This window comes from Phacochoerus africanus, chromosome 2 (assembly GCF_016906955.1).
Source record: "Phacochoerus africanus isolate WHEZ1 chromosome 2, ROS_Pafr_v1, whole genome shotgun sequence".
Classification (NCBI taxonomy): Eukaryota; Metazoa; Chordata; class Mammalia; order Artiodactyla; family Suidae; genus Phacochoerus; species Phacochoerus africanus.
Genome location: NC_062545.1, coordinates 131,749,186 through 131,769,268, shown reverse-complemented (window position 1 = coordinate 131,769,268; position 20,083 = coordinate 131,749,186). Strand labels below are relative to the sequence as shown.

The 20,083-nt window shown below is 52.1% G+C and overlaps 1 protein-coding gene across 3 annotated transcripts; it reads right to left on the bottom strand.

Moving 5' to 3' along the window:
* Positions 1-25: 25 nt before the first annotated feature.
* Positions 26-18,687, bottom strand: RPAP1 (RNA polymerase II associated protein 1). 3 transcript variants are annotated; one of them, XM_047766653.1, is made up of 25 exons: positions 18,628-18,687; positions 17,601-17,856; positions 17,168-17,316; positions 16,802-16,891; positions 15,357-15,477; positions 14,533-14,754; positions 12,978-13,157; positions 11,848-11,963; positions 11,464-11,562; positions 10,453-10,554; positions 10,058-10,225; positions 9,637-9,813; positions 9,376-9,510; positions 9,106-9,276; positions 8,487-8,644; positions 7,617-7,775; positions 7,263-7,464; positions 6,486-6,595; positions 6,023-6,218; positions 5,672-5,824; positions 5,294-5,436; positions 3,981-4,737; positions 1,068-1,244; positions 867-926; positions 26-528 (listed from the first exon to the last, which is right to left on the bottom strand). In XM_047766653.1, exons 2-25 carry the CDS (start codon positions 17,779-17,781, stop codon positions 379-381), a joined length of 4,176 nt encoding a protein of 1,391 aa, XP_047622609.1. In that variant the 5' UTR covers positions 17,782-17,856; positions 18,628-18,687; the 3' UTR covers positions 26-378. The 3 variants fall into 3 exon arrangements, with proteins under 3 accessions (XP_047622609.1, XP_047622608.1, XP_047622610.1); XM_047766652.1 differs by having other exon boundaries at positions 18,567-18,671; XM_047766654.1 differs by lacking the exons at positions 26-528; positions 867-926 and having other exon boundaries at positions 1,118-1,244; positions 3,810-4,737; positions 18,567-18,671.
* Positions 18,688-20,083: the final 1,396 nt, after the last annotated feature.

Sequence of the window (20,083 nt, the reverse complement as noted above, 5' to 3'; positions counted from 1 at the left end):
GTCCAATCAGATTCCCAGAAGATTAAAAAAAAAAAAAAAAAGAAATTCTTTATTTCCATACACAGCTCTAGTATTCACACACCCTGGCCTGGGGTGGGGAGAGAAAGAGAGGTGTAGTGAGTTTGCCTTGTCCCCAAGAGGGGTACGTAGCTGAGTCACCCTTCACTCGCAGCACAAAGCCCCAGCTCCTGAAATCCAGATATCAGGATATAAGGCTAGGCTCACCCTGCTCCCAGAACGCTCAGAGAGCTTGCTCGAAGGAAGGCAAGCGTTCTGCTCCTTTGTTTCCTGCCCACTCTCAGAACACAAAGCCCTTCTCTCTGGTGGGCATCTGCTGAACTCCAGGAGAATGTGTCCATTTCTTCTGCAGCAGCTATACTAGGTCTCAGATACCCCATTTTGGAGTATCCCTGAGATCAGTTTCTGGAGGTACTGTTGACGCAGAGGAGGTAACTGAGGATACAGCTCAAAGCCCTCTGGAAGGGCAGAATTAGGAAGCTTATAGTGGAGAAGGTGCTGCCGAAGACCCTACAGAAAAGGAAGAAACTTTATTTATTTATTTATTTATTTGTCTTTTTGCCTTTTCTAGGGCCACTCCCGTGGCATGTGAAGGTTCCCAGGCTAGGGGTCTAATCGAAGCTATAGCCACTGGCCTACGCCACAGCTCATGGCAACGCCAGATCCTTAACCCACTGAACAAGGCCAGGGATCAAACCCGCAACCTCATGGTTCCTAGCTGGATTCATTAACCACTGTGCCATGACTCCAAAGAAGAAACTTTATGAAGTGGGTAGTGAGATCCTGTTGAGATCTCTGTTCCCCAAAACCCTCCATTCTCCCCCACTCCAAGATGTGCCCTGCCCTACCTCATCTGTCAGCAGCCAAGTCTTCTGCAGCATGCTCCTGCGGGCAGCCTTCACCTCATCCTAGAGGCAGAACAGAGAGAGGTGGCTCCCAACCAAGGGCAGGTAACTAACACTGGCCTTGCCTGTCCTCACCTCCTCCCCTAGCTGCCAAGTTCAAATGCAGACTTCCTTCCTCCCTCTGGAGATAGGGATGCAACTTACTGAGCTCTTTGGGTCTTGGGAGAAGATGAAGCTGTTGACATGAGCCACAGCCACAGCGTAGAGCACAGGGCACCAGCGTGGACGGAGTGCACCAGTAACCAGAGCCCGGAAGTAGAGCTGAAGGAGGGCCAGGTTGTCTTCTGGAGGCCCTGTGTAGCACTCCAGGGACACAGGCAACTGTGACAGGGAAATGAGACATGATGAGGGTAAGAATGTGTATTACTGGACAACAGAGTGGATGGCTAATGGTCACATGAACCAAATCATGAGGGCAGAGATCACAAAGATCAAGGCTAAAGATGACAGAACTGGAAAGAGGGGAAACTAAGCAGCTGTGAATTTCTACTGCCATCACTATTTGTTTAATCTACTTAAACTTGTCATGTCATGTTCAGCTGTTCAGTTCTATCACCAAACCTTTGAAAGAGTAATTCTCTTTCTAAAAAATTATTATTTTTTGGTCTTTTGTCTTTTTAGAACTCCTAAAAAATTGTTCTTAATTCCAGGCAGAAATAATTATGAGTTAAAGTCCAGTAGTGTTTACTATAATGTTACTTAAAATAGCAAAAAATTAGGAAAAACTTTTGTGCCCACTAAGGGGTTCTGAGAATATAAGCTGGGACATACCTGCACAATGAATCAGTATATAATGATAAAAGTGTTGATTTCTTATACTAACTAATGATGTGAGAAATGCTTATTACATAACATTAAAAGAAGAAATATTATGCAGTGATCCCAATTTTATAAAAATATATATGCACGGAGTTCCCGTCATGGCGTAGTGGAAACAAATCCGACTAGTATCCATGAGGATGCAGGTTCAATCCCTGGCCTCACTCAGTGGGTCAGGGATCCGGCATTGCTGTGGGCTGTGGTGTAGGTCAAAAACACGGCTCTGATCCCATGTTGCTGTGGCTGTGGTGTAGGCCTGCAGCTGTAGCTCACATTCAACCCCTAGCCTGGGAACTTTCATATGCTGCAGGTGGGGTTCTTAAAAAAAAAAGCAAGAAAACAGGAGTTCCCGTCATGGCGCAGTAGTTAACGAATCCGACTAGGAACCATGAGGTTGTGGGTTCGGTCCCTGCCCTTGCTCAGTGGGTTAAGGATCCGGCGTTGCCGTGAGCTGTGGTGTAGGTTGCAGACGCGGCTCGGATCCTGCGTTGCTGTGGCTCTGGCGTAGGCCAGTGGCTACAGCTCCGATTCGACCCCTAGCCTGGGAAACTCCATATGCCGCGGGAGCGGCCCAAAGAAATAGAAAAAAGACAAAAGAAAAAAAAAGAAAACAAAAAAACCCCAAAATATATATATGTGTGTATAGGTATGTATATACACGCATATAAAAAAGACTAGGAGTTCCTGCTGTGGTGCAGTGGGTTAAGAATCCAACTGCAGGGAGTTCCCGTTGTGGCGCAGTCGTTAACGAATCCGACTAGGAACCATGAGGTTGCGGGTTCGGTCCCTGCCCTTGCTCAGTGGGTTAACGATCCGGCGTTGCCGTGAGCTGTGGTGTAGGTCGCAGACGCGGCTGGGATCCCGCGTTGCTGTGGCTCTGGCGTAGGCCGGCGGCTACAGCTCCGATTGGACCCCTAGCCTGGGAACCTCCATATGCCGAGGGAGCGGCCCAAGAAATGGCAAAAAGACCAAAAAAAAAAAAAAAAAAAGAATCCAACTGCAGGAGCTCCTGTTGTGGCTCAGTGGAAATGAACCTGACTAATATCCATGAGGATGCGGGTTATTCAGTGGCCTTATTCAGTGGGTGTATGATCTGGCATTGCCGTGAGCTGTGGTGTAGTTTGCAGACACTGCTCGGACCTGGTGTTGCTGTGGCTGTGGTATAGGCCGGCAGCTGTAGCTCCAATATGACTCCTAGCTTGGGAACTTCCATGTACCACAAGTGCTGCCATAAGAAGAAAAGAAAGGGGAAAAAAAAAAAATAATCCGACTGCAGTGGCTGGGGTCACTGCAGAGGCTCAGGTTCAGTCCCTGGCCTGGGAACTTCCATATGCTGTGGGTGCAGCCATAAAAAAAAAAAGGAAAACAAACAAAAATTTTTTAAAAGAAAAAGAAAAGTAACTCTTTAGAGCTTACACATTTATCTCCCTAGCCTGATATCTGAGGCTGAAACTTTATCAGCCTTGTTTCCAACAAGTTCCCAAACTGAAATCTGTTCTAAACTCCTTCCTCCTCCCATCCTGTCATATTCCTTCCTGACTCCGAGCTTTTGCATATGCTGTTCCACTAACAATCCAAATTCTTTTTTTTTTTTTTTGTCTTTTTGCTATTTCTTGGGCCGCTCCCTCAGCACATGGAGGTTCCCAGGCTAGGGGTCTAATTGGAGCTGTAGCCACCAGCCTATGCCAGAGCCACAGCAACGCGGGATCCAAGCCGCGTCTGCAACCTATACCGCAGTTCATAGCAACGCCGGATCGTTGAGCAAGGGCAGGGACCAAACCAGCAACCTCATGGTTCCTAGTCGGATCCGTTAACCACTAAGCCACGACAGGAACTCCTAACAATCCAAATTCTATCAAACTTTCAGTGCCCAGCTCAATCCCTACCTCTTCCACAAACCCTTCTCCTTATGGGAAGTCCACTTTGACCTTTCCCTTCTCTGAACCCTGACTTAACATCTAGAATCTTAATAACTGAGAACTAGGTTGGTTGTAGAACACCTCTTATCTAGACTACAGCACCTCACAAGCAAGAAGCGGTGCCTTGTTAATAATGATAAACACCTACCATATGTCACATGCTTCAGTAAACCTTTCTCACGGATTCCTTAATCTCCTCAAAGTCCTCAAGTGGTAAGATAAGGAACCTGAGGCCCACCAAATCTCCCTGCTGCTCAGGACGGCCTCCAAGGCCCAGGACAGGATGTCTGTGGTGGGCCTTGCTGGGCTGAGAAAGTACCTGGGTCAGAGGCAGGCCCAGAGCTCGCAAGGCTCCCACGTGCTCCCCAAAGAGGGCAAGGCGCAAGGTGGCGCTGAACCGACGTTGCAGGGGAAGGAGAACCAGAGCCCCAAAGAGGTGGTCCCCAAAAGAGACAGCCTCAAAATGCTCCAGGAAATTGGCGTAAAGGTCCTGGAAAGATGCCAGGCCAGGAAGTGGGCAATCCAGGTTGAGCTTTGGTAGGACTTCAGGCTGGCAGAGCTGGGCCAGGAGGGCGGCCACCAGACGTTGTACAGGGGTCTCCCGGAACAGTTCGCTGTCCACCAGGAACACACACATGAGCCGTGCCAGGCAGGCAGCAGGAGGCACAGCCCAGAGGGCCTGGGGACGCCAGCTCTCCAGGATTAGCACCCACTGCAGGGCCCTCATGGCTGTGCCCACAGTGTCAGCAGGTGGGAGCCCTGAGGGGGTGTCAGTGGCCCGGTGGTAGAGGTGAATCAATGGCAGGAAAGGCCAGTCAGTGGGCAGCAGTGGCTCCCTGGGCACAGGGAGCAGCAAGGCTGGGACTCGGTGTAGTTCCCCTCGGTACAAGGCTTGAGAGGCCAGCAGGCCAGCTCGGGCCAGTGAGCAGTGGGTCAGGTAGCAGCTGCGGATGCTGGGGAGGTCCAGGCAGGCCTGAGCGAGCAGAGCCCCTCGCCCACACCCAAGGTCCCCACTGCTCCCTAAGGAGAGCTGGTCAAAGAAGTCGGCTGCCTCCGGACCCCCTGATGCTCTTTCCCTGTAACAGAACCCAAAAGCCAAAATCAGGGCTAGAAGCAGAAGGCCACGCCAACTCTCCAGGGCTTCCCAGAGGTTCCTGGGTGGAATCCTCTCCTCCTTGTCCCCCTACTAGCCTTCCATGTAGAACAGTTAGGAGGATGGTCACTAGAGAGAGCTACAGTTACACAACTTCTCTGTGCCTCAGTTTCCTCATGGTAAAAGGGGGGTAATTATAATAATACCCATCTCATGGTACAGAAATTAAAATAGAGACAAATAGTTAAAGGAGTAACAGACAAAGAATAGGTACTGAGTAACTGTTAGTTATCACAGGCATATAGCTAGTTTATGTACCATTTTTCAGCCATATAGACACAGATGTCTCGCTAATTCTCTAGTGTGTTATCCTCAGCCTCACTTCATTAATGAGAAAATGGAAGCTCACACAGGTTAAGCACAATCCGTGGAAGAAAGAATGCAACTCAAGTCTCCTGGACCCAAATTCAGTGTTGCCCTATTGACAACCACAGCAGCTTCTCAAAGGGCTGAGTTGATGCCACCAAGCCTGGACTTACGGGAGGAACTCCAGCCGGAATGCACAGCTCAGCAGAAGCTCATGGGCGAGGTGCTCACTTCCAGGCAGCAGCCGGCCCAGCAGGGCCAAGGCCATGCCGTGATAGAGGGCAGCACTAGGGGCCGACACTGGCTGGAGTGTTGCCTGTGGACAGAAAAGGGGGTGGGGGAGGGGAAGAAATGCACAGAGCAGGTGAGAGGAGATAAAGCAAAGAGAAGTGAGGAAAAGAATATATGCTGATGGGCACAAATCCTGGGCGTGTCTGCAGGAAAGAAGGAACAGCATGGCCTGTAGAAGCAGCACAAGTTCCAGAGAAGCTGGACAAGGGTAACGGAGGGTGGGGGAGTGGACAGAGGTATGGGGGTTTGGGGGTACCCACCGCTCTCTGGGCCAGGGAGAGGACCAGGTACTGCAGATGGTACTCGTGGCGCAGGGCCCATGCAGTGAAGGGTGTGAGCTGTGGAGCAACCTCGGGGGCCATGCATTGAAGGAAGTAGTTCTGGACACCTGGGGCAGCCAATATGGCAGCCAGCTGAGGAAAAGCAAGTTTGTTTAGAGTTAGAAGATAACTTTGATACTTTCTGGGGAGCTGCCCTTGCCCTAGCCAAACTCAAGAGAAAGGGGTGCTGGCAGAAGAGGCCTCCCTTCCCCAAGGGGCGCCTCCCCCCCGCTTCTGACTCCCATCGTCTTGGCCCTGTCTGGCTCCCCTAACCAGATGCCCAGCACTCACCTGGCCACAGAGCCCCTTGTGGATCTGGCCCAGGGTGTTGAAGAGAGAGAGCAGGGCTGTGAGGAATGGGAAGGGTGAGGCTGAGCCGGCCAGACTGAGATGGGGGGGATCTCCTGTGCAGCCCAGTGACACAAGGCTGGGGAGTGCTTCAGGGGCTGGAGCACAGGACTGAGGGTTGCAGAGAGGGGAGCAGCACCTGGAGGCAGAACAAAGAAGTTAGGAGAGCTCTGGCCTGATGTGTGTCAGGCTAGAAAGAGCTGCCTGGTCTGCGACCAAAGCCAGCAGGAACTTGGCCATGCAGACCAGTGCCCACGTTCCCTGGAGCCCCCAGCTGTCTCCCACTAGGGATTCAGGTTCCCCTCAAGCTGAGGGGTTCCACCTGGGATGGACCAGGGAGCCGGACCCAGGAATCCAGCAAAGAACTGCCTCCCCCCAACACCCCAACCACACACACAGTCCCTACCTCAGGGAATCCCACAGGCTGCCCAGAGCAGGCTGGCTCAGCAGGGGCAGCAGCAGCTCCTCTGACAGGCGCTCCATGTCCTGAAGCCAGTCCCCCGGGCACAAGCCTGGCTGGAAAACCAAGAGACCCCCTGAGCTGGCGGCCCAGGATCTCCATTCTCCTAGACCCTGTGTACCTAGGCCGAGCCCACGAGTCAGTGTTTAGAGGCTTCTGTCTTCCAGATAGAGAGAGAAGATGCTCTGGCCCTCTGTCTAGGGGTCCTGAGAGAGCATAAAGGCTCCAGGGCGGCTGAGCAGTTGTTTGGGGTTCCCTGGTCCCCAGCAACATGGCTCCTTGGAAGCTGCACTGGATGTGGAGGTGGAAAGAGGAAGAAAGTTAGGAGGGAAAAGATGGAGGGGAGTTCCTGTCATGGTGCAGCAGAAACAAATCCAACCAGGAACCATGAGGTTGCAGGTTTGGTCCCTGGCCTCACACAGAGGGTTAAGGATCTGGTGTTGCCATGAACTGTGGTGTAGGTCGCAGATGCGGCTCAGATCTGGCGTTGCTGTGGCTGTGGTGTAGACCAGCAGCTACAGCTCTGATTCAACCCCTAGCCTGGGAACCTCCATATGCTGTGGGTGTGGCCAGAAAAAGCAAAAAATAAAAACTAAAATTAAAAAAATTAAAAAAAAAAAAGAAAAGATGGAGGGCAGGAAAGGGGAGACAGGGAGGAGGGTGGAATGCTAGGAAGAAGGCAGGGCACCAGGGCCGAGTGGAAAGCAGGCAGGAAGCACTCACCTGTTGGCTCCAGGCCTGGTAGTAGGCATCCATGAAGAGCAGGCAGGCAGGGGGCACTGGGCCCAGCGCACTCCACATCTCAGGTCTGGGCAGCAACTTCAAGGTCTCTCTTAGACATGGCTCCACAAGAGGCTGGAGCCCAGACACCTGTGTCCAAGTGATGGAGGAAGGGATGGCCGACAGGCTGGCCTCAGCAGAGTCACTACAGGAGAGCCAAAAGGGGGCATAGTGAGGATCTAGCTGCTGGGACTCCCCGCTAAGCTCTGGCCACCCTCTCCCTGTGGAGAAGCACTCCCGCCAGTCCCAGAGCTCTTGGTAGGATATCCTTACTGGAAGTTCAGGGCTATTACCTACCTGCTGGGTTCAGGGGTGGTGCTGCTGGCTGCCAGGGTCAGCTGGGTGAGGAGAGTGAGCAGTGAGGCTATCCTCTGCAGGGCCAGTGGCCGAGGCACGTGGCTGCTGAGTTCCTTTGGCACAGCCTGAAGGGTTTGCATCAGCACAGGGTATAGTTCCCTGGGGGGAGAACAGGGGCTGCCCTTCAATGTGAGAAGGGAGATGGAGCTATAAAACATAGACACATGTAGTACGGTGGTGGCTCAGTGGCTTAAGGACTTGGTTTGTCACTGCTGTGGCATAGGTTCAATCCCTGGCCCAGGAACTTCTGCACACCGTGGGTGCATCAAAAGAAAAAAGAAAAAGACACAAAGCAAGGCCCCACCCCAGGGGATCTGAGTCTGGCTAATGAGGAGCAGGAGGGAGAGGCCCATCGCTGAGTGCTCTCGGAAGGCTTCAAGAGAGAAGGCTGGGGGCTGAAGGGAAGGATACAGCCCCTCAAGCTTTCCCCCCACAACAGGGCATTAAATTTTTATTTATTTTTGGCCATGCCCATGTGGAACCTGAGCTACAGCAGCAACATGAGCTACTGCATTAACAACAGACCTTTAACCCACTGTACCACAAGGGAACTCCAACAACAGGCAACTGAAGTCTGATTTCGCCAAGATACCAATGATGCTGTGCAGAAAATGTGATTAACCCAGCTCCGCTCCCCACTCCTCTGGCCAGTCCTAACTCCTAAGTCATCTTCATTCCTTCCCGAATCACCTCTTCCTCACACTCGGTCTCCCTCCGAGCTTGAACCTTGAGCAAGGCTGAACCATCAGGTGAGGGCAGCGTGCAGAGCCACAGGGGTATGTGAGGGAGCCTACCCTTGCCTCGCCTCACCTGTACAGGTCACCGCCGTGGCCATAGCAGGCGGCCACAGCCCACAGACGGAAGGCCTCGGTGCTCAGCGTCTCCGCTTCCTCTGGGGGCAAAGCCAGTTCCTGGGGAGCCTCAGCTATAAAGCGGTACAGGCGACTCCGGAGATCAAAACTGCTCAACTGGGGGTGGGCAGAGAGGGTGGGGATCAGGGTCAGCTGGGAGCCCCAAGTTCCAACGTCAGAGATTGGCTCACCTCAGCCCTGTTCCAGGGCCCTCTGGTGCCACAGGATCCTAGTTCTGGCCTAAAGTACCTCATCCCCTGCTCCCGCCCTCCTTCCCTCCCTTTTTTAGCAAGCACTTGCAGAGCATCTTTTCCAGGGCTACTTGGATATGGGTGATGGGTGCGTATTTGTATGTGGCCCTTCTGGCCTGGGTCTAGGGATCAGGGAGGCTTCTCTTGGCATGAGAGTAGAGCAGGCCTACAGGATACACTAGGCTCCGACTGACCAGGTTTCTGCCTAGAGCTTTCTATTGCATTTCTGAGCAATTGGAACAGATACAAAGAGAAAAATGGCACAATTGGGCCACCAGAATGCAGGGGGCCATACTTGCATCAACCCAAGCCCTGTGTCCTGCTCACCAGCCGGGCAGCAATGTTCCTACCAGCCGAGGCCAGGACACGAAGCAGTTTCATGGCAGGAGCACAGGGCACTCTGTGTAGACTGGGGGTAGGTCCCACCTCCATGCGGGACCAGCTGGTGGGCAGGAACTCTCGAACCACAGTCTCTATCAGCCGAGGGCACTCTAGGACCTGTGTGGGACGGAATGAAAAGGGAGGTAGGGAGGCTGAAGGTCAAGACCAGGCCCAGGTAGGCTCTTCACACCTTTTCTGCCTCCTTCTTGTTCTCACCCTTGTAGCTGACTCCAAGGAATGCCGGGCCAGGCGGATGAGCACAGCTAGGATGTCAAGGACCACAGAAGGTCCCGGGCAGGTCACCTCTAGCAAGTAGCGCAGCCGAGGCAGCAGATTGGTGGCCAAAAGACCCTAAGGATCAGAGACACAACCCACTGCCAAGAGCAACTGGGCCCCAGGCCTTGCTGAACCCCTCTTGCCCAGCATGTGCTTTCCCTGGAGGTCAAGGGACTGGGGCAGCTGCTGCAGCACTTTTACCTTAATGACATCATGTCGGGCCAGGTCAGATGGAGGTCGGTTTCCTTCCTCAGGGGTCTTCCTTTTTGCCTTTTCTCCTGGGGGCTCTGCATCCTCGTCTTCGTCTTCCTCCTGGCTGGGCATCAGAGGGAACACTGCAGCTCCAAGATACCAAGAGAAGGTGCTGTCGAGGAGCTTCTGCCGGAGGAAGGGGTGGGGAAGAGAGGAAGAAGGGATCAGGCCAGGAAACCAGTGGAAGAGCAGAGAACAAAAGCCATCCATGAAGGACAGAGAGGCAAGGCTCCTGGACTCTGGGGCCTCTAGAAGAGGGTGACGCCGCCACCCTGTCCTCTGCTCTGCCTGGCAAAGCTTAGCAATGAGGGCAGGCCCAGCAGAAGTGGGGACCCTGATCCTTGAAGCCTCCCTCCCATGCCTGTTGTACCTCATCTCCAGGAGCCACCAGCAGAGCCCGAAGAGCCCGGACAGCAGCTGCGATGACCCCCTCCACTCTGTCATCCAGGGAGAAGCGCAGCAGAAAGAGGAAGCCGGCATCCAAAAGGAGGTGTAAGACGCTGCCCACCAGCCGGTCCCCAAACTCACCAGCCTGGGCCTTGAGGGCAGAAGGATAAAACCTTGTTGAAAACCCTGAAGTTAAGAGCCTTTGTCCTAAATTCTTCACTTGCCCACCCAGGAAATCTGGGACTGTCCCTTTCCCAGGGTGCCCCACAGACAGCTGGTATACGGGACAATGAGTCAGAGAGACACAGGCAAGAGGTAGGAAAGCCTAAGGAGGGAGGTGGGGTGGGTGGGCAGGACCCGGGCCAGCAGTCCACTCACCCTGCTGATGATCTGGGCCAACACGTGCAGCGCTAGTGCTCTCTGCTGGGACACCTGGCTGCGTGTCAGGTGGAACAGCTCCTGAAGGGAGTACCCAGCTCTCTGGAGGCAGGGACAGGGAGTCAGAAGGAGCCAAGACCATGGCAGCACCCACCAACAAATATGCAGCAACCCTTATTTGCCACACACTGAGTTAGGCGTCAAGGAAAGGAAGTGGTATCTCTTGCCTCTGCTCTCCATGGATCCTCAGACTGCTAAAGAAAACAAGACTCGCATACAAGTAACCAGGGCATAAGGGAGCCTAGGAGGAATGTAGTGATCAGTGTTTGATTTGCAGCCAGAGAACAGGAGAAAGAGAGAAGGATGACCCGGAAAAGTTGATGTGCTCTCAGTGGAGGGGTAGAACTCTGATGGCCTAGCATGGAGCCAAGGGTCAAGGCATTCCCTGGAGCAGGCCTCAGAAATGGAGCCCTGGAAGTCCCTGAGCACAGCGTGTACGTGGGGAGCAGGCAGCAGAATGTGCAGCAGGAGCAAGTGAGGCGCAGCTGCGGGGTCAGCAGGGACAGACGGTGGAAGGGCTCTCTTGCCAAGCTGAGGAGCCGAGACCTTATTCTGCAAACATTCCACGCACTAGGAGGCTTTCTGAGGCAAGGCACAGCCTGAGCTGTGCCAGAGGAAATCAGCACAGCAGCCCCATGAGGGAGAGAATGTCCTGACGGAACGAGTGGAAGACATGGCAACTGAGAAGACAAGAGGGAGTGAGGCTCTGCTCTAGGAAGTATCATGGTGAGGTGACAAACACAGAATTGGCAGGTTGTGGAGAGTGACTGAATGGAATGTGAGGGAACGCAGAGAAAAATTTCAAGTCTAAGAACTGTAAAGACAGCAAGGCCATGAACTGGAATAGGGCGCACAGAAGGCCCAAGGCAGCTGAGCAGCGGTCCTTCTCCACATGGTTGTTAAAAGCACTTGCTGAGAGCTGCCCGATACCTGCTGGGCCCCAGGTCTCACCTCTGCCTCCTCTCCATGGTGGTGCAGGCCCAGATGGGTGGGAAGGTCCACGTCGGGGGCCAGCAGCTCTCCCTGAAGACTGAATCGGGCCTGCATCCTCTGATGGGGAGAGGAAAAGGACCACGGGCTGGGGGCAGCAGCAACTTCCCCATACCCACTCCTCACCTCTCATCCCAGACCTCTCAGGACTTAGGTCCTGCCTCTACCTCTGATGGGAAGTGGGGTGCCTCTGGCCTTAGGAGCCAGGGAGGAAGAAGAGGGTGAGCAAAGGAGAGATGTTTCTCAAGCTCAAGGGAAGGGAAGAGCCTGAGTTCTGGGTGCAAGAGCAAGAGCCCCACTCAGTCCCACCCCCCTCACCCCAGTAGGCCAGGAGCCCCTTCTCACCTCCTGTGTCTGCTGCTGCCGGAGTGGAGGCAGGTCCTGGGTCCACTGGAGCTTCTCCAGCTCCACAGTGTCCATGTGCAGCCATTCTTTGTGGCGGGTCACGGGCAGTGCCAGAGCTGGGGACATGGAAGCAGAGTGGTATTCCCTATGGGGCTCAGCTCACAGATCCACTGGGTCCCAGCCATGACCTGGCAGCTGCCATATCTACCTCTGCCCAAGGGTCTGGCAGCCTTTGCCCTCAGCTGTGGCTAATGGTATGGCCCAGAGGCTGGAATGTCCGAAACGGCAGAACACACTCGGTCCTGGGCTCTAGGCTCTTGCTGACCCCAAGGATTTGTTGGGAGGGGAAAGAGGAAAAGGAAGAAGAGATAGGGAGCAGAGGAAGAAGGAAGGACCACATATACCAGGGGAAACATGGTTCTCTACACTTTGGTACCAACCTTCTCAAGGAGCAGGGGAATGGGGACAATGAGGAGGGGGCAGCTACACCGCTTCAGCGGAGCAAGATGGAGAAACACATACCTGCGACATCCTCCTTCCACACCCCACCCAAGCCCCATCCTAGCTGCTCTGCTGGCCTGGAGCTCACCCAGGTGCAGGAGGTTCCTGGCTCTCTTAATTCAATTTCTTCTTTGGTTAATCATTAAAAAAAATAATCCAATTCCCGGAAGATGACTGCTCCCACTGGCCCCTGTGCCGTAGGTCTGGCACATTCAGAAGACTGGCATCAGACTCCTCCTCTCCCACCACCCAGGCTGCGCCATCATCCCCCCAACATGGAGGGCAGAGGCAGAAAGGACTGTGGGGAGGATGCAGCCAGAGCTGGGAGAGTGAAGGCAAAGGCAGGGGGCAGACGGTCTAGGGAGGCGGGGACCCTGCAGCCATCACAGTGCTCGGTCTCTGACCAGGGAAGGGGGAGACGGAGCAGGAACAGGACGAGAAGATGGAAGCAAGCGTGGGAGGAATATATGCATCAGCAAGTGAAGACTGATTTCAAGCCAATAATGAAGATTAACTAACGTTAGATGTTCACGGACGGAGGAGATTCTCTCTCATCCCATCTGCCAGGCTTAGGAGAAGAAATATTTTCCTCTGCTTTCATTTCCCCAAAGTCCCCCCTTCCTTCAAACCTGGGGCTCCTGGCTCCAGCTCATCTTCCTGCCTGGGCTCACTGGCAGAAGCTGGCATGATGAGCTCCTCCCCAGTGACCTCAACAGAGGGTCCTCCTGGCCTCTGCTCCCCACTGGCCTTCTCTCCTGCTTGCTCGTGGGTACGGCTGGGAGATCTCAAGAAGGCAACCAAGCTGGGATCTAGAAGAAAGCATGGATGGAGCGGTGGCTGGGGGTAAATCCTCCTACAGACCTGAAACCTGCTGAACACTGCCTGTCTCTGAGGATCAAGGCCAAGACAAGCCACTTCCCAGCCCTGGCCTGAGCTCCCTGGGCTCTCTTGGGGCCTCAATGACCCATATCTGTCACTGGGACCTGCCTGCCTACCTAGCCCTCCAGGTTGCAGAGTCCCCTAGCCCCCGAGTCTCTGCCTATCCCTGTGCTTGGCTCTAAGTCAGAGGTCAAAAGTAAGTGGCGGAGTTCCCATCGTGGCTCAGTGGTTAACGAATCTGACTAGTAACCATGAGGTTGCGGGTTTGATCCCTGGCCTCGCTCAGTGGGTTAAGGACCTGGCGTTGCTGTCAGCTGTGGTGTAGGTCAAAGATGTGGCTCAGATCTCATGTTGATGTGGCTATGGTGTAGGCTGACTGCTCCAACTGGACCCTAGCCTGGGAACTTCCATATGTCTCCTGTGTGGCCCTAAAAAGCAAAAAAAAAAAAAAAAAAAGGAGGGGGGAGGCTGTGGAATAAATGAATCAGAGCTGCACAAATATTCACTAAAAACCTAATACAGACTATGTTCTAGATCAGTGCTAGATACCATAATTTGATGTTGGTTTTTTTTTTTTTTTTTTTTTTTTTTTAGGGCTGCACTGGCAGCATATGGCAGTTCCCAGGCTAGGGGTGGAATCACAGCTGCAGGTGCCGGCCTATGTCACAGCCACAGCAACAGCAACATGGTATCCAAGCCTGGTCTGCGACCTACACCACAGCTCATGGCAACGCCAGATCCTTAAACCACTGAGCAAGGCCAGGGATCGAATCTGCATCCTCGTGGTTGGGTTTGTTACTGCTGAGCCATGACAGGAACTCCTTTTTGTTTTTGTTGTGTTGTTGTTGTTGTTTTTAGGGCTAGATACAGTTTGGAACGAGACTGACTTGGCACTACTGTTTTGGTGAACGGAAACCAGGAGAGAGGTGTGGTACAGTAGAGCATCATACCAGAGCATAATGCAGTGGTTACAGTGTAAGTTCCATTACAGTAGTACAGTACACCTACCATGGTGGTTAAGAACACAGCCCACAAGACTAGGCAGAACTAGGTTTACATCTCATCTGAGTTCATTAACTGAATATGGCACCAGCCTGTGTGACCTGGGGGAGAATTTCTTAGTTTTGAGCCTCAGTTTTGCTTTTTTCATAAATAGATGAAGTTAGTACCACCTGCCTCCCAGGAATAGTTTGAGGAGAGAATGAAATGCATTCATGTACCCTGCCTGGCCCTCACAGTAAGCCTTCCTCAGTAAGCAAGAGTCCCTTCCCAGCCTGGTCTTGGCAGGAAAGGCAGGTACTGTACCAAGCTGAGCCAGCAACCGCTGCTGTTCCTGCAGGATCTCCTCCGGAGCCATGGCTTGCAGTCTCGCTACGTTCTCTTCATGGATGGTCTGGGCTTCCTGCTCAGCCTCCTGGCTCCTGAGCCCCTTCCCTGTAACCAGATGGGGTCCCTGGAAGCTGCAGCTGCCCCATGGAAGCTGGCTGCCCTGTTCTCTGGGTGTGACAGCCTCAGAGGTCATGGCACCTGGAAGAAGTATACAATCAGTTTCACTGCCTCACCCTAGCTGGGCCTCCTGGCCCTCTTCTCCAATCCTGTTAGCTCTGGAGTCAGACGGAGGCCCCAGAGTTTTCCCAAGCATAGAGTGGAGACTCCCCTCGGTCTGGCACAGGAGTGTAGGCTCCCTGGGTTGGGTTGGGGTAATGAACTCTCCACCCATCCTTCCCCTTGGACTTCTATGAGATGGTTTCCCTTACAAACACCCTATCTCCTGATTCTCTTCTTGGATGCCTAGGCAGCCATCTGCCTCCAGGGACCAACTCCCAGCTCTTCCGCTAGTAACTTGCATCATTAAAGGAATCTTGGTCTTTATTTTATAGTCTCCACCAGACACTTCTATCCCCTTTCTCCCTCCCATAGTAAAGTAATGACCTGCTCTCTCCCTGTACCTAAAACCCAGATATGGACCCAAGAGGCCGATACTCAACACTCTAAGTGGGGATATGGGACAGCCCCTCTTTAGATGGCTCAAATGCACATCACATTTGAGGCAGGAAAGATGATATCCAAAGAAGACTCTAAAATTCTCATAAAGAGGCTGAATCCAAGACTCTTCAACCGCAACTCACCCCCTGGTGGGTCCAAGGTAGACGCAACTTCTCTAACTGGTGGAATCTTGGCTTCAGACGCTCTCCTTGCTGCAATTTCCTGGGCAAAGATACTTCTCTTCCCAGATGTTGCTGGCTTTCCCTACGGGGCAAAAGGGAAACCCAGATGACTGATGCTCATTACTCTGTTCTCTTCCCAACCTCTTTATACCAAGGTCACTGGAACAAAGATAAAAGGGACTTGTTCAATCTTTGAGGGTCACAACCCTGGTCCTCAGAAAAAGCAGGGCTTTACAGAAAGCCCTGGGACCAGCTTGCATTTCAGCAAAACTCAAGGCTTCTGTCACCTGAATGAATCATTGATTTTTCTCTTCCCTCCCCACTTCCCTACTCTCCACCTTTAATTATTTAATTAATTAATCTTGCTTTTTAGGGCTGCATCCTCAGCATATCGAAGTTCCCAGGCTAGGAGTCGAATCAGAGCTACAGCTGCGGGCCAACGCCACAGCCACAGCAATGCCAGATCTGAGCCTCATCTATGACCTACACCACAGCTCAAAGGCCAACGCCAAATCCTCGACCCACTGAGCGAGGCCAGGGATTAGATCCACATCCTTGTGGAAACTAGTCAGATTCACTTCCACTGAGCCACAGTGGGAACTCCATCCACCTTTATTTTATGATGAGCTCTTTTCCATTCTACTTAAACCTTTTTGCTCCCTTTACTTACTGCCTGAATCCCTCAGGACATCTTCAGTATATAACAGGCACCTGCTACTTGCTCTGTACTAAGTACCATTCTCATCCCAGGTCCACATTGTCCCATGTCCATCAGGCACTTTTCTGGGTTGTTTCCCAGCCACTGTGAAGAGTGGTGATTGGGGCCACACACTCTGCTGCCTAGAGTCACAGCCCCCCTTTACTTCTAACAGACTTGAGTTGGATTTCAGGCTCTTCTATCTATTACATGTGTGGTTGGACAATACTTATCATTTTCCTCATCTTAAAAATGGAGGACTTCCCATTATGGCTCAGCAGGTTATGAATCTGACTAGTACCCATGAGGATGTGGGTTTGATCCCTGGCCTCGACCAGTGGGTTAAAGGATTTAGCGTTGCTGCAAGCTGCCGCATAGGCTGCAGATGTGGCTTGGATGTGGCGTTGCTGTGGCTATGAGGAAGGCTGGCAGTTGCAACTGTTTCAGCCCCTAGCCTGGGAACTTCCATAAGCCACAGGTGAGGCTCTTAAAAAAAAAGGAAAAAGAAAAAAAAAAAGGAGATAATGATACCTACTCTACATGGTTATGAGGATTAAATGAAGTAATGCATATAAAGTGCTTAATGTGGTGCTATTTTCACAATGGAATTGCTAACCATTATTAAGATAATCCTCCTGGGGAACTTCAAATACACTAGCATGGTGACATGACTGTGCTCTAAATACTATCTAAGATTACCTCTCCCTACCTGTCTCCCCTGTGAGCGATGGAATACGGGAGGGAAAGCAACACCACTGGGCACAGGCAGATTTACAGCCACTGAACTCGTATCTCGTTCCTGCAGCAACAAAGCACAAAACGGTGAAGATACAGATTTCCCCAGGGTGGACACTGTCCCACTAGCCCCAGTTCCATATGACCAACACCCCACTCTATGGAGTCATGAACTCACCATGCATCTCAGAACACAGTGATTCTAAACCAGACCCTAATCTGAATGCAGAGGGATAAAGTCCCACCTTTCTGAATCACCCTCTACTCAATAAGGCTCACCACCCACACCCAACATCCCTGCTGCCCTAAGATGCCTCGCCCAAACCAGGATGAGACGCACAATAATCTTAGTCAAGACAGCAGTGATGTGCTGATCATGCCTGTTCAGCCTCTCTTCAGGGTCCTCGTGTTCAGGCAGGGGGCAGCCAAGACTGGGCTTGGCTCTCTTTGGTGGAGCAGGAACCAAGGCTGGGGGCAAATCTGGGAGATCTGAGAAAGAAAAAACCCATATGTGAGGTTACTCATACCTTCTCAGGAAGAGATTGAGCACTAGTAGGAAGCCAAAGAAAGAAAGGCAGCTGTGGTGGGATCCTGGCTCAAGCTGTGTCACCTTGGGCAAGGTATTTAACCTCATTGAGCCTCAGTTTCTTCATATGTAAAATGAGGCTGTAGCAACAGAGGTTACGTGGTTCTGAAATAATGCCGGGGAATCCAACCACATCAATAAGAGGGAGAAAACCCTTCTTTTCAACTTCATACCCACAGCCACTCACTGTCCAGCATCACCACATCCCGACGATCCTGCAGAGGAGGCTGGTCTGGGTTAGCATCGCCACCTCTCCTACTTCCTTTCTTCACCAGCTGTACTGCTGGGGTTGCACCAGCTGCAAGGAACTGACTCTGGAAGCGCAGCAAGTCCACCTCGGACTCCCCTGGCTTTGGTCTCGACAGCATCTTGGCACACCAGCTGTCTTCCTAGTGCGACTTTCCAGCACTGCTTCAGTGTAGGGGACTCACTCTCATTCACCCCTAAAAGCAATAAAGATGATGGGCCCTCTACCAGTGAGCCGAGCATCAGAGAAGGCTCTTTCTCCCTGAGTTCACATCAACTCATTTCTCCTCATTCATAACTTATCGCCATTCCCTCCTTACTTAGCCCTCTCTGATGCAGCTCAACAACAATATTTACTGCCGATTTAGTTGTTCACAATCTGTGGATGATAAAAACTCCCATGAACAACCATAAGGGACCTAAGGAAAATGCCATCACGAACCAGGCATATAAATGTGTCAAATCAAGGAGTGGTGATTTGGTGTCAAACTGGTGGGAACATACCTGGCCTAAGAGTATTCAAATTATTTAAAACCTTGGGCTATAAAAGATCGATATATATTAAAAAAACCATTTGTATTGCTATATACTAGCAAAGAACAATCAGAAAACGAAACTAAGAGAACAATTCTATTTATTATAGCATTAAAAAGAATAAAGTACTTAGGAATAAATTTCACCAAAGTAGTTCAAGACTTGTTTTCTGCAGGCTTCCACAACCGCCCCTAGGGCTCTACGGTCGCCGGAGCTCCTGGACCACCCGCATCAGCAAAGAGAAATCACCGAGTTTCAGCCTATGCCGCCAGAGAATGGGGGGCCATGCCTGGGATCTCCGCATCGACATGACCGCGGCCGCTCCAGGCCGGACCAAAGATAATGGGGAAGGCTACGACAAAGAACTACATACCGTGTACCAGCCCCTTCCACCGGGATATCCTAAGGTCCTTCCCTCCAGCCGAGCCACTTACTTGATCTAGGACCTTCCGGGCGCCGCCATTTTGCCCCGCTGGGGCCGGGCTTCCGCCGCCTTCATTTCGAGCTTCCGCTCCGCAACCCGGCCCCTCCTCTCCATGGCCTGGCCCCGCCCACTCTTGGGAAAAGGTTGCCCTTGCGGTGTTTTGGACGTTTGAGCGCGAATATATTCCGCTTGCCGCGATCTACCTCACTTCGTGAGCTCCAGGCAGACACTCGTAACATTCACTCTTCAGATGCATAGCCAGCACAAGCCTTTCTACACTCACAACACCCTTGACAGAGGCAAAGGGTTCCTCAGGCATCCTGCATTCACCAGCTTGGGTAACTGCATCCACCCCTCCAGCACCCAAGCTCAGGGCCAGCACTTAGAAACCTGCATACACACGTGTGACCTCCCCAGTGTGATTATGGGCGAGCAAGAAGCTAACCAGGAAAAAGGGAAGACAAAGCGCAAGAAACACTGCCTGAATGGTGATGAGAAGAGAGGCTAGAACAGCCTCACTGACTGCCAGGTGATTCTCTTCAGGGACATCCTGACTTTGCTCCTGCCAGTATCTCTACTTAGAAATCCTCCTTCAGAGTTCTTGTGGCTCAGCAGAAGTGAACCCAACAGGTATCCGTGAGGCTGCGGGTTCGATCCCTAGCATCGCTCAGTGGGTTAAGGATCTGGTATGGCTGCAAGCTGCGGTGTAGGTCAGGGTTGCATTGCGGTTCAGATCTGCTGTGGCTGTGGCTGTGGCTGTGGCTTAGTCTGGCAGCTGTAGTTGCCTGGGAACTCCCATATCCCGCAGGTGGAGCCAGAAAAGAAAAGAAATCCTCCCTCTTTTTTCCTCCACCCCACCCCAAAGTCTTTTTCTTCCTTTAAGACCTAGTTGGAATCAACTATAAACTTTTACCAACTGGGCCTATGCACTGAATTTTCCTGGAATCTTCCATCTCTACTACTGGTGTGCCATGTTGGGAACATACTGCTGACTATCACCTACCACTGGTTACCTCTTCACAAGCATGTGCCCTCTTCCCTGGTCTAGACTGTGGGTTCCTTGGGAGAAGTGGGCCTTCTGTTTTGCACCGATAATGCTCAGCACCCAGCATATTGCCATGCACACAGGACTTTAGTAAATTATTGCTTGGTTGAAGGCCATCTCGTGGCAGTCAATGTTAGTCCAGGAGTTCTCAAACTTTAGCAGGCCTCAGAAGCACCTGGAGGGCTTGTTGAACCAGATTTCTGGGCCTCACCTGAGTTTCTGAATTGATAGGTCTTTGACAGAACCCAAAAATTTGCATTTCTAACAACTTTCCAAATAGTTTACAGAATCCTTCTTTAGGTTTCTTGGTTTCAGCTGCAGCAGTAAATTTCAGCTACTAGGATTTAGCCAACCTTGGGGTCCAAATGGTACTGGCTGGTCAGAAGTTACAGTGAATAGGGAGGAAAATTGGAGCCAAAAA

What these genes read in the sequence shown, in the direction of transcription:
- RPAP1 (XM_047766653.1), bottom strand. Translation starts at nt 17,781, where the DNA reads ATGCTGTCGAGACCAAAGCCAGGGGAGTCCGAGGTGGACTTGCTGCGC. An exon ending in CACGGCGGTGACCTGTACAG is followed by an intron (nt 7,776 to 8,486) that starts GTGAGGCGAGGC and finishes TTCTCCCCCCAG; the next exon opens with GGAACTATACCCTGTGCTGA. An exon ending in CCCAAGACCCAAAGAGCTCA is followed by an intron (nt 927 to 1,067) that starts GTAAGTTGCATC and finishes TTCTGCCTCTAG; the next exon opens with GATGAGGTGAAGGCTGCCCG.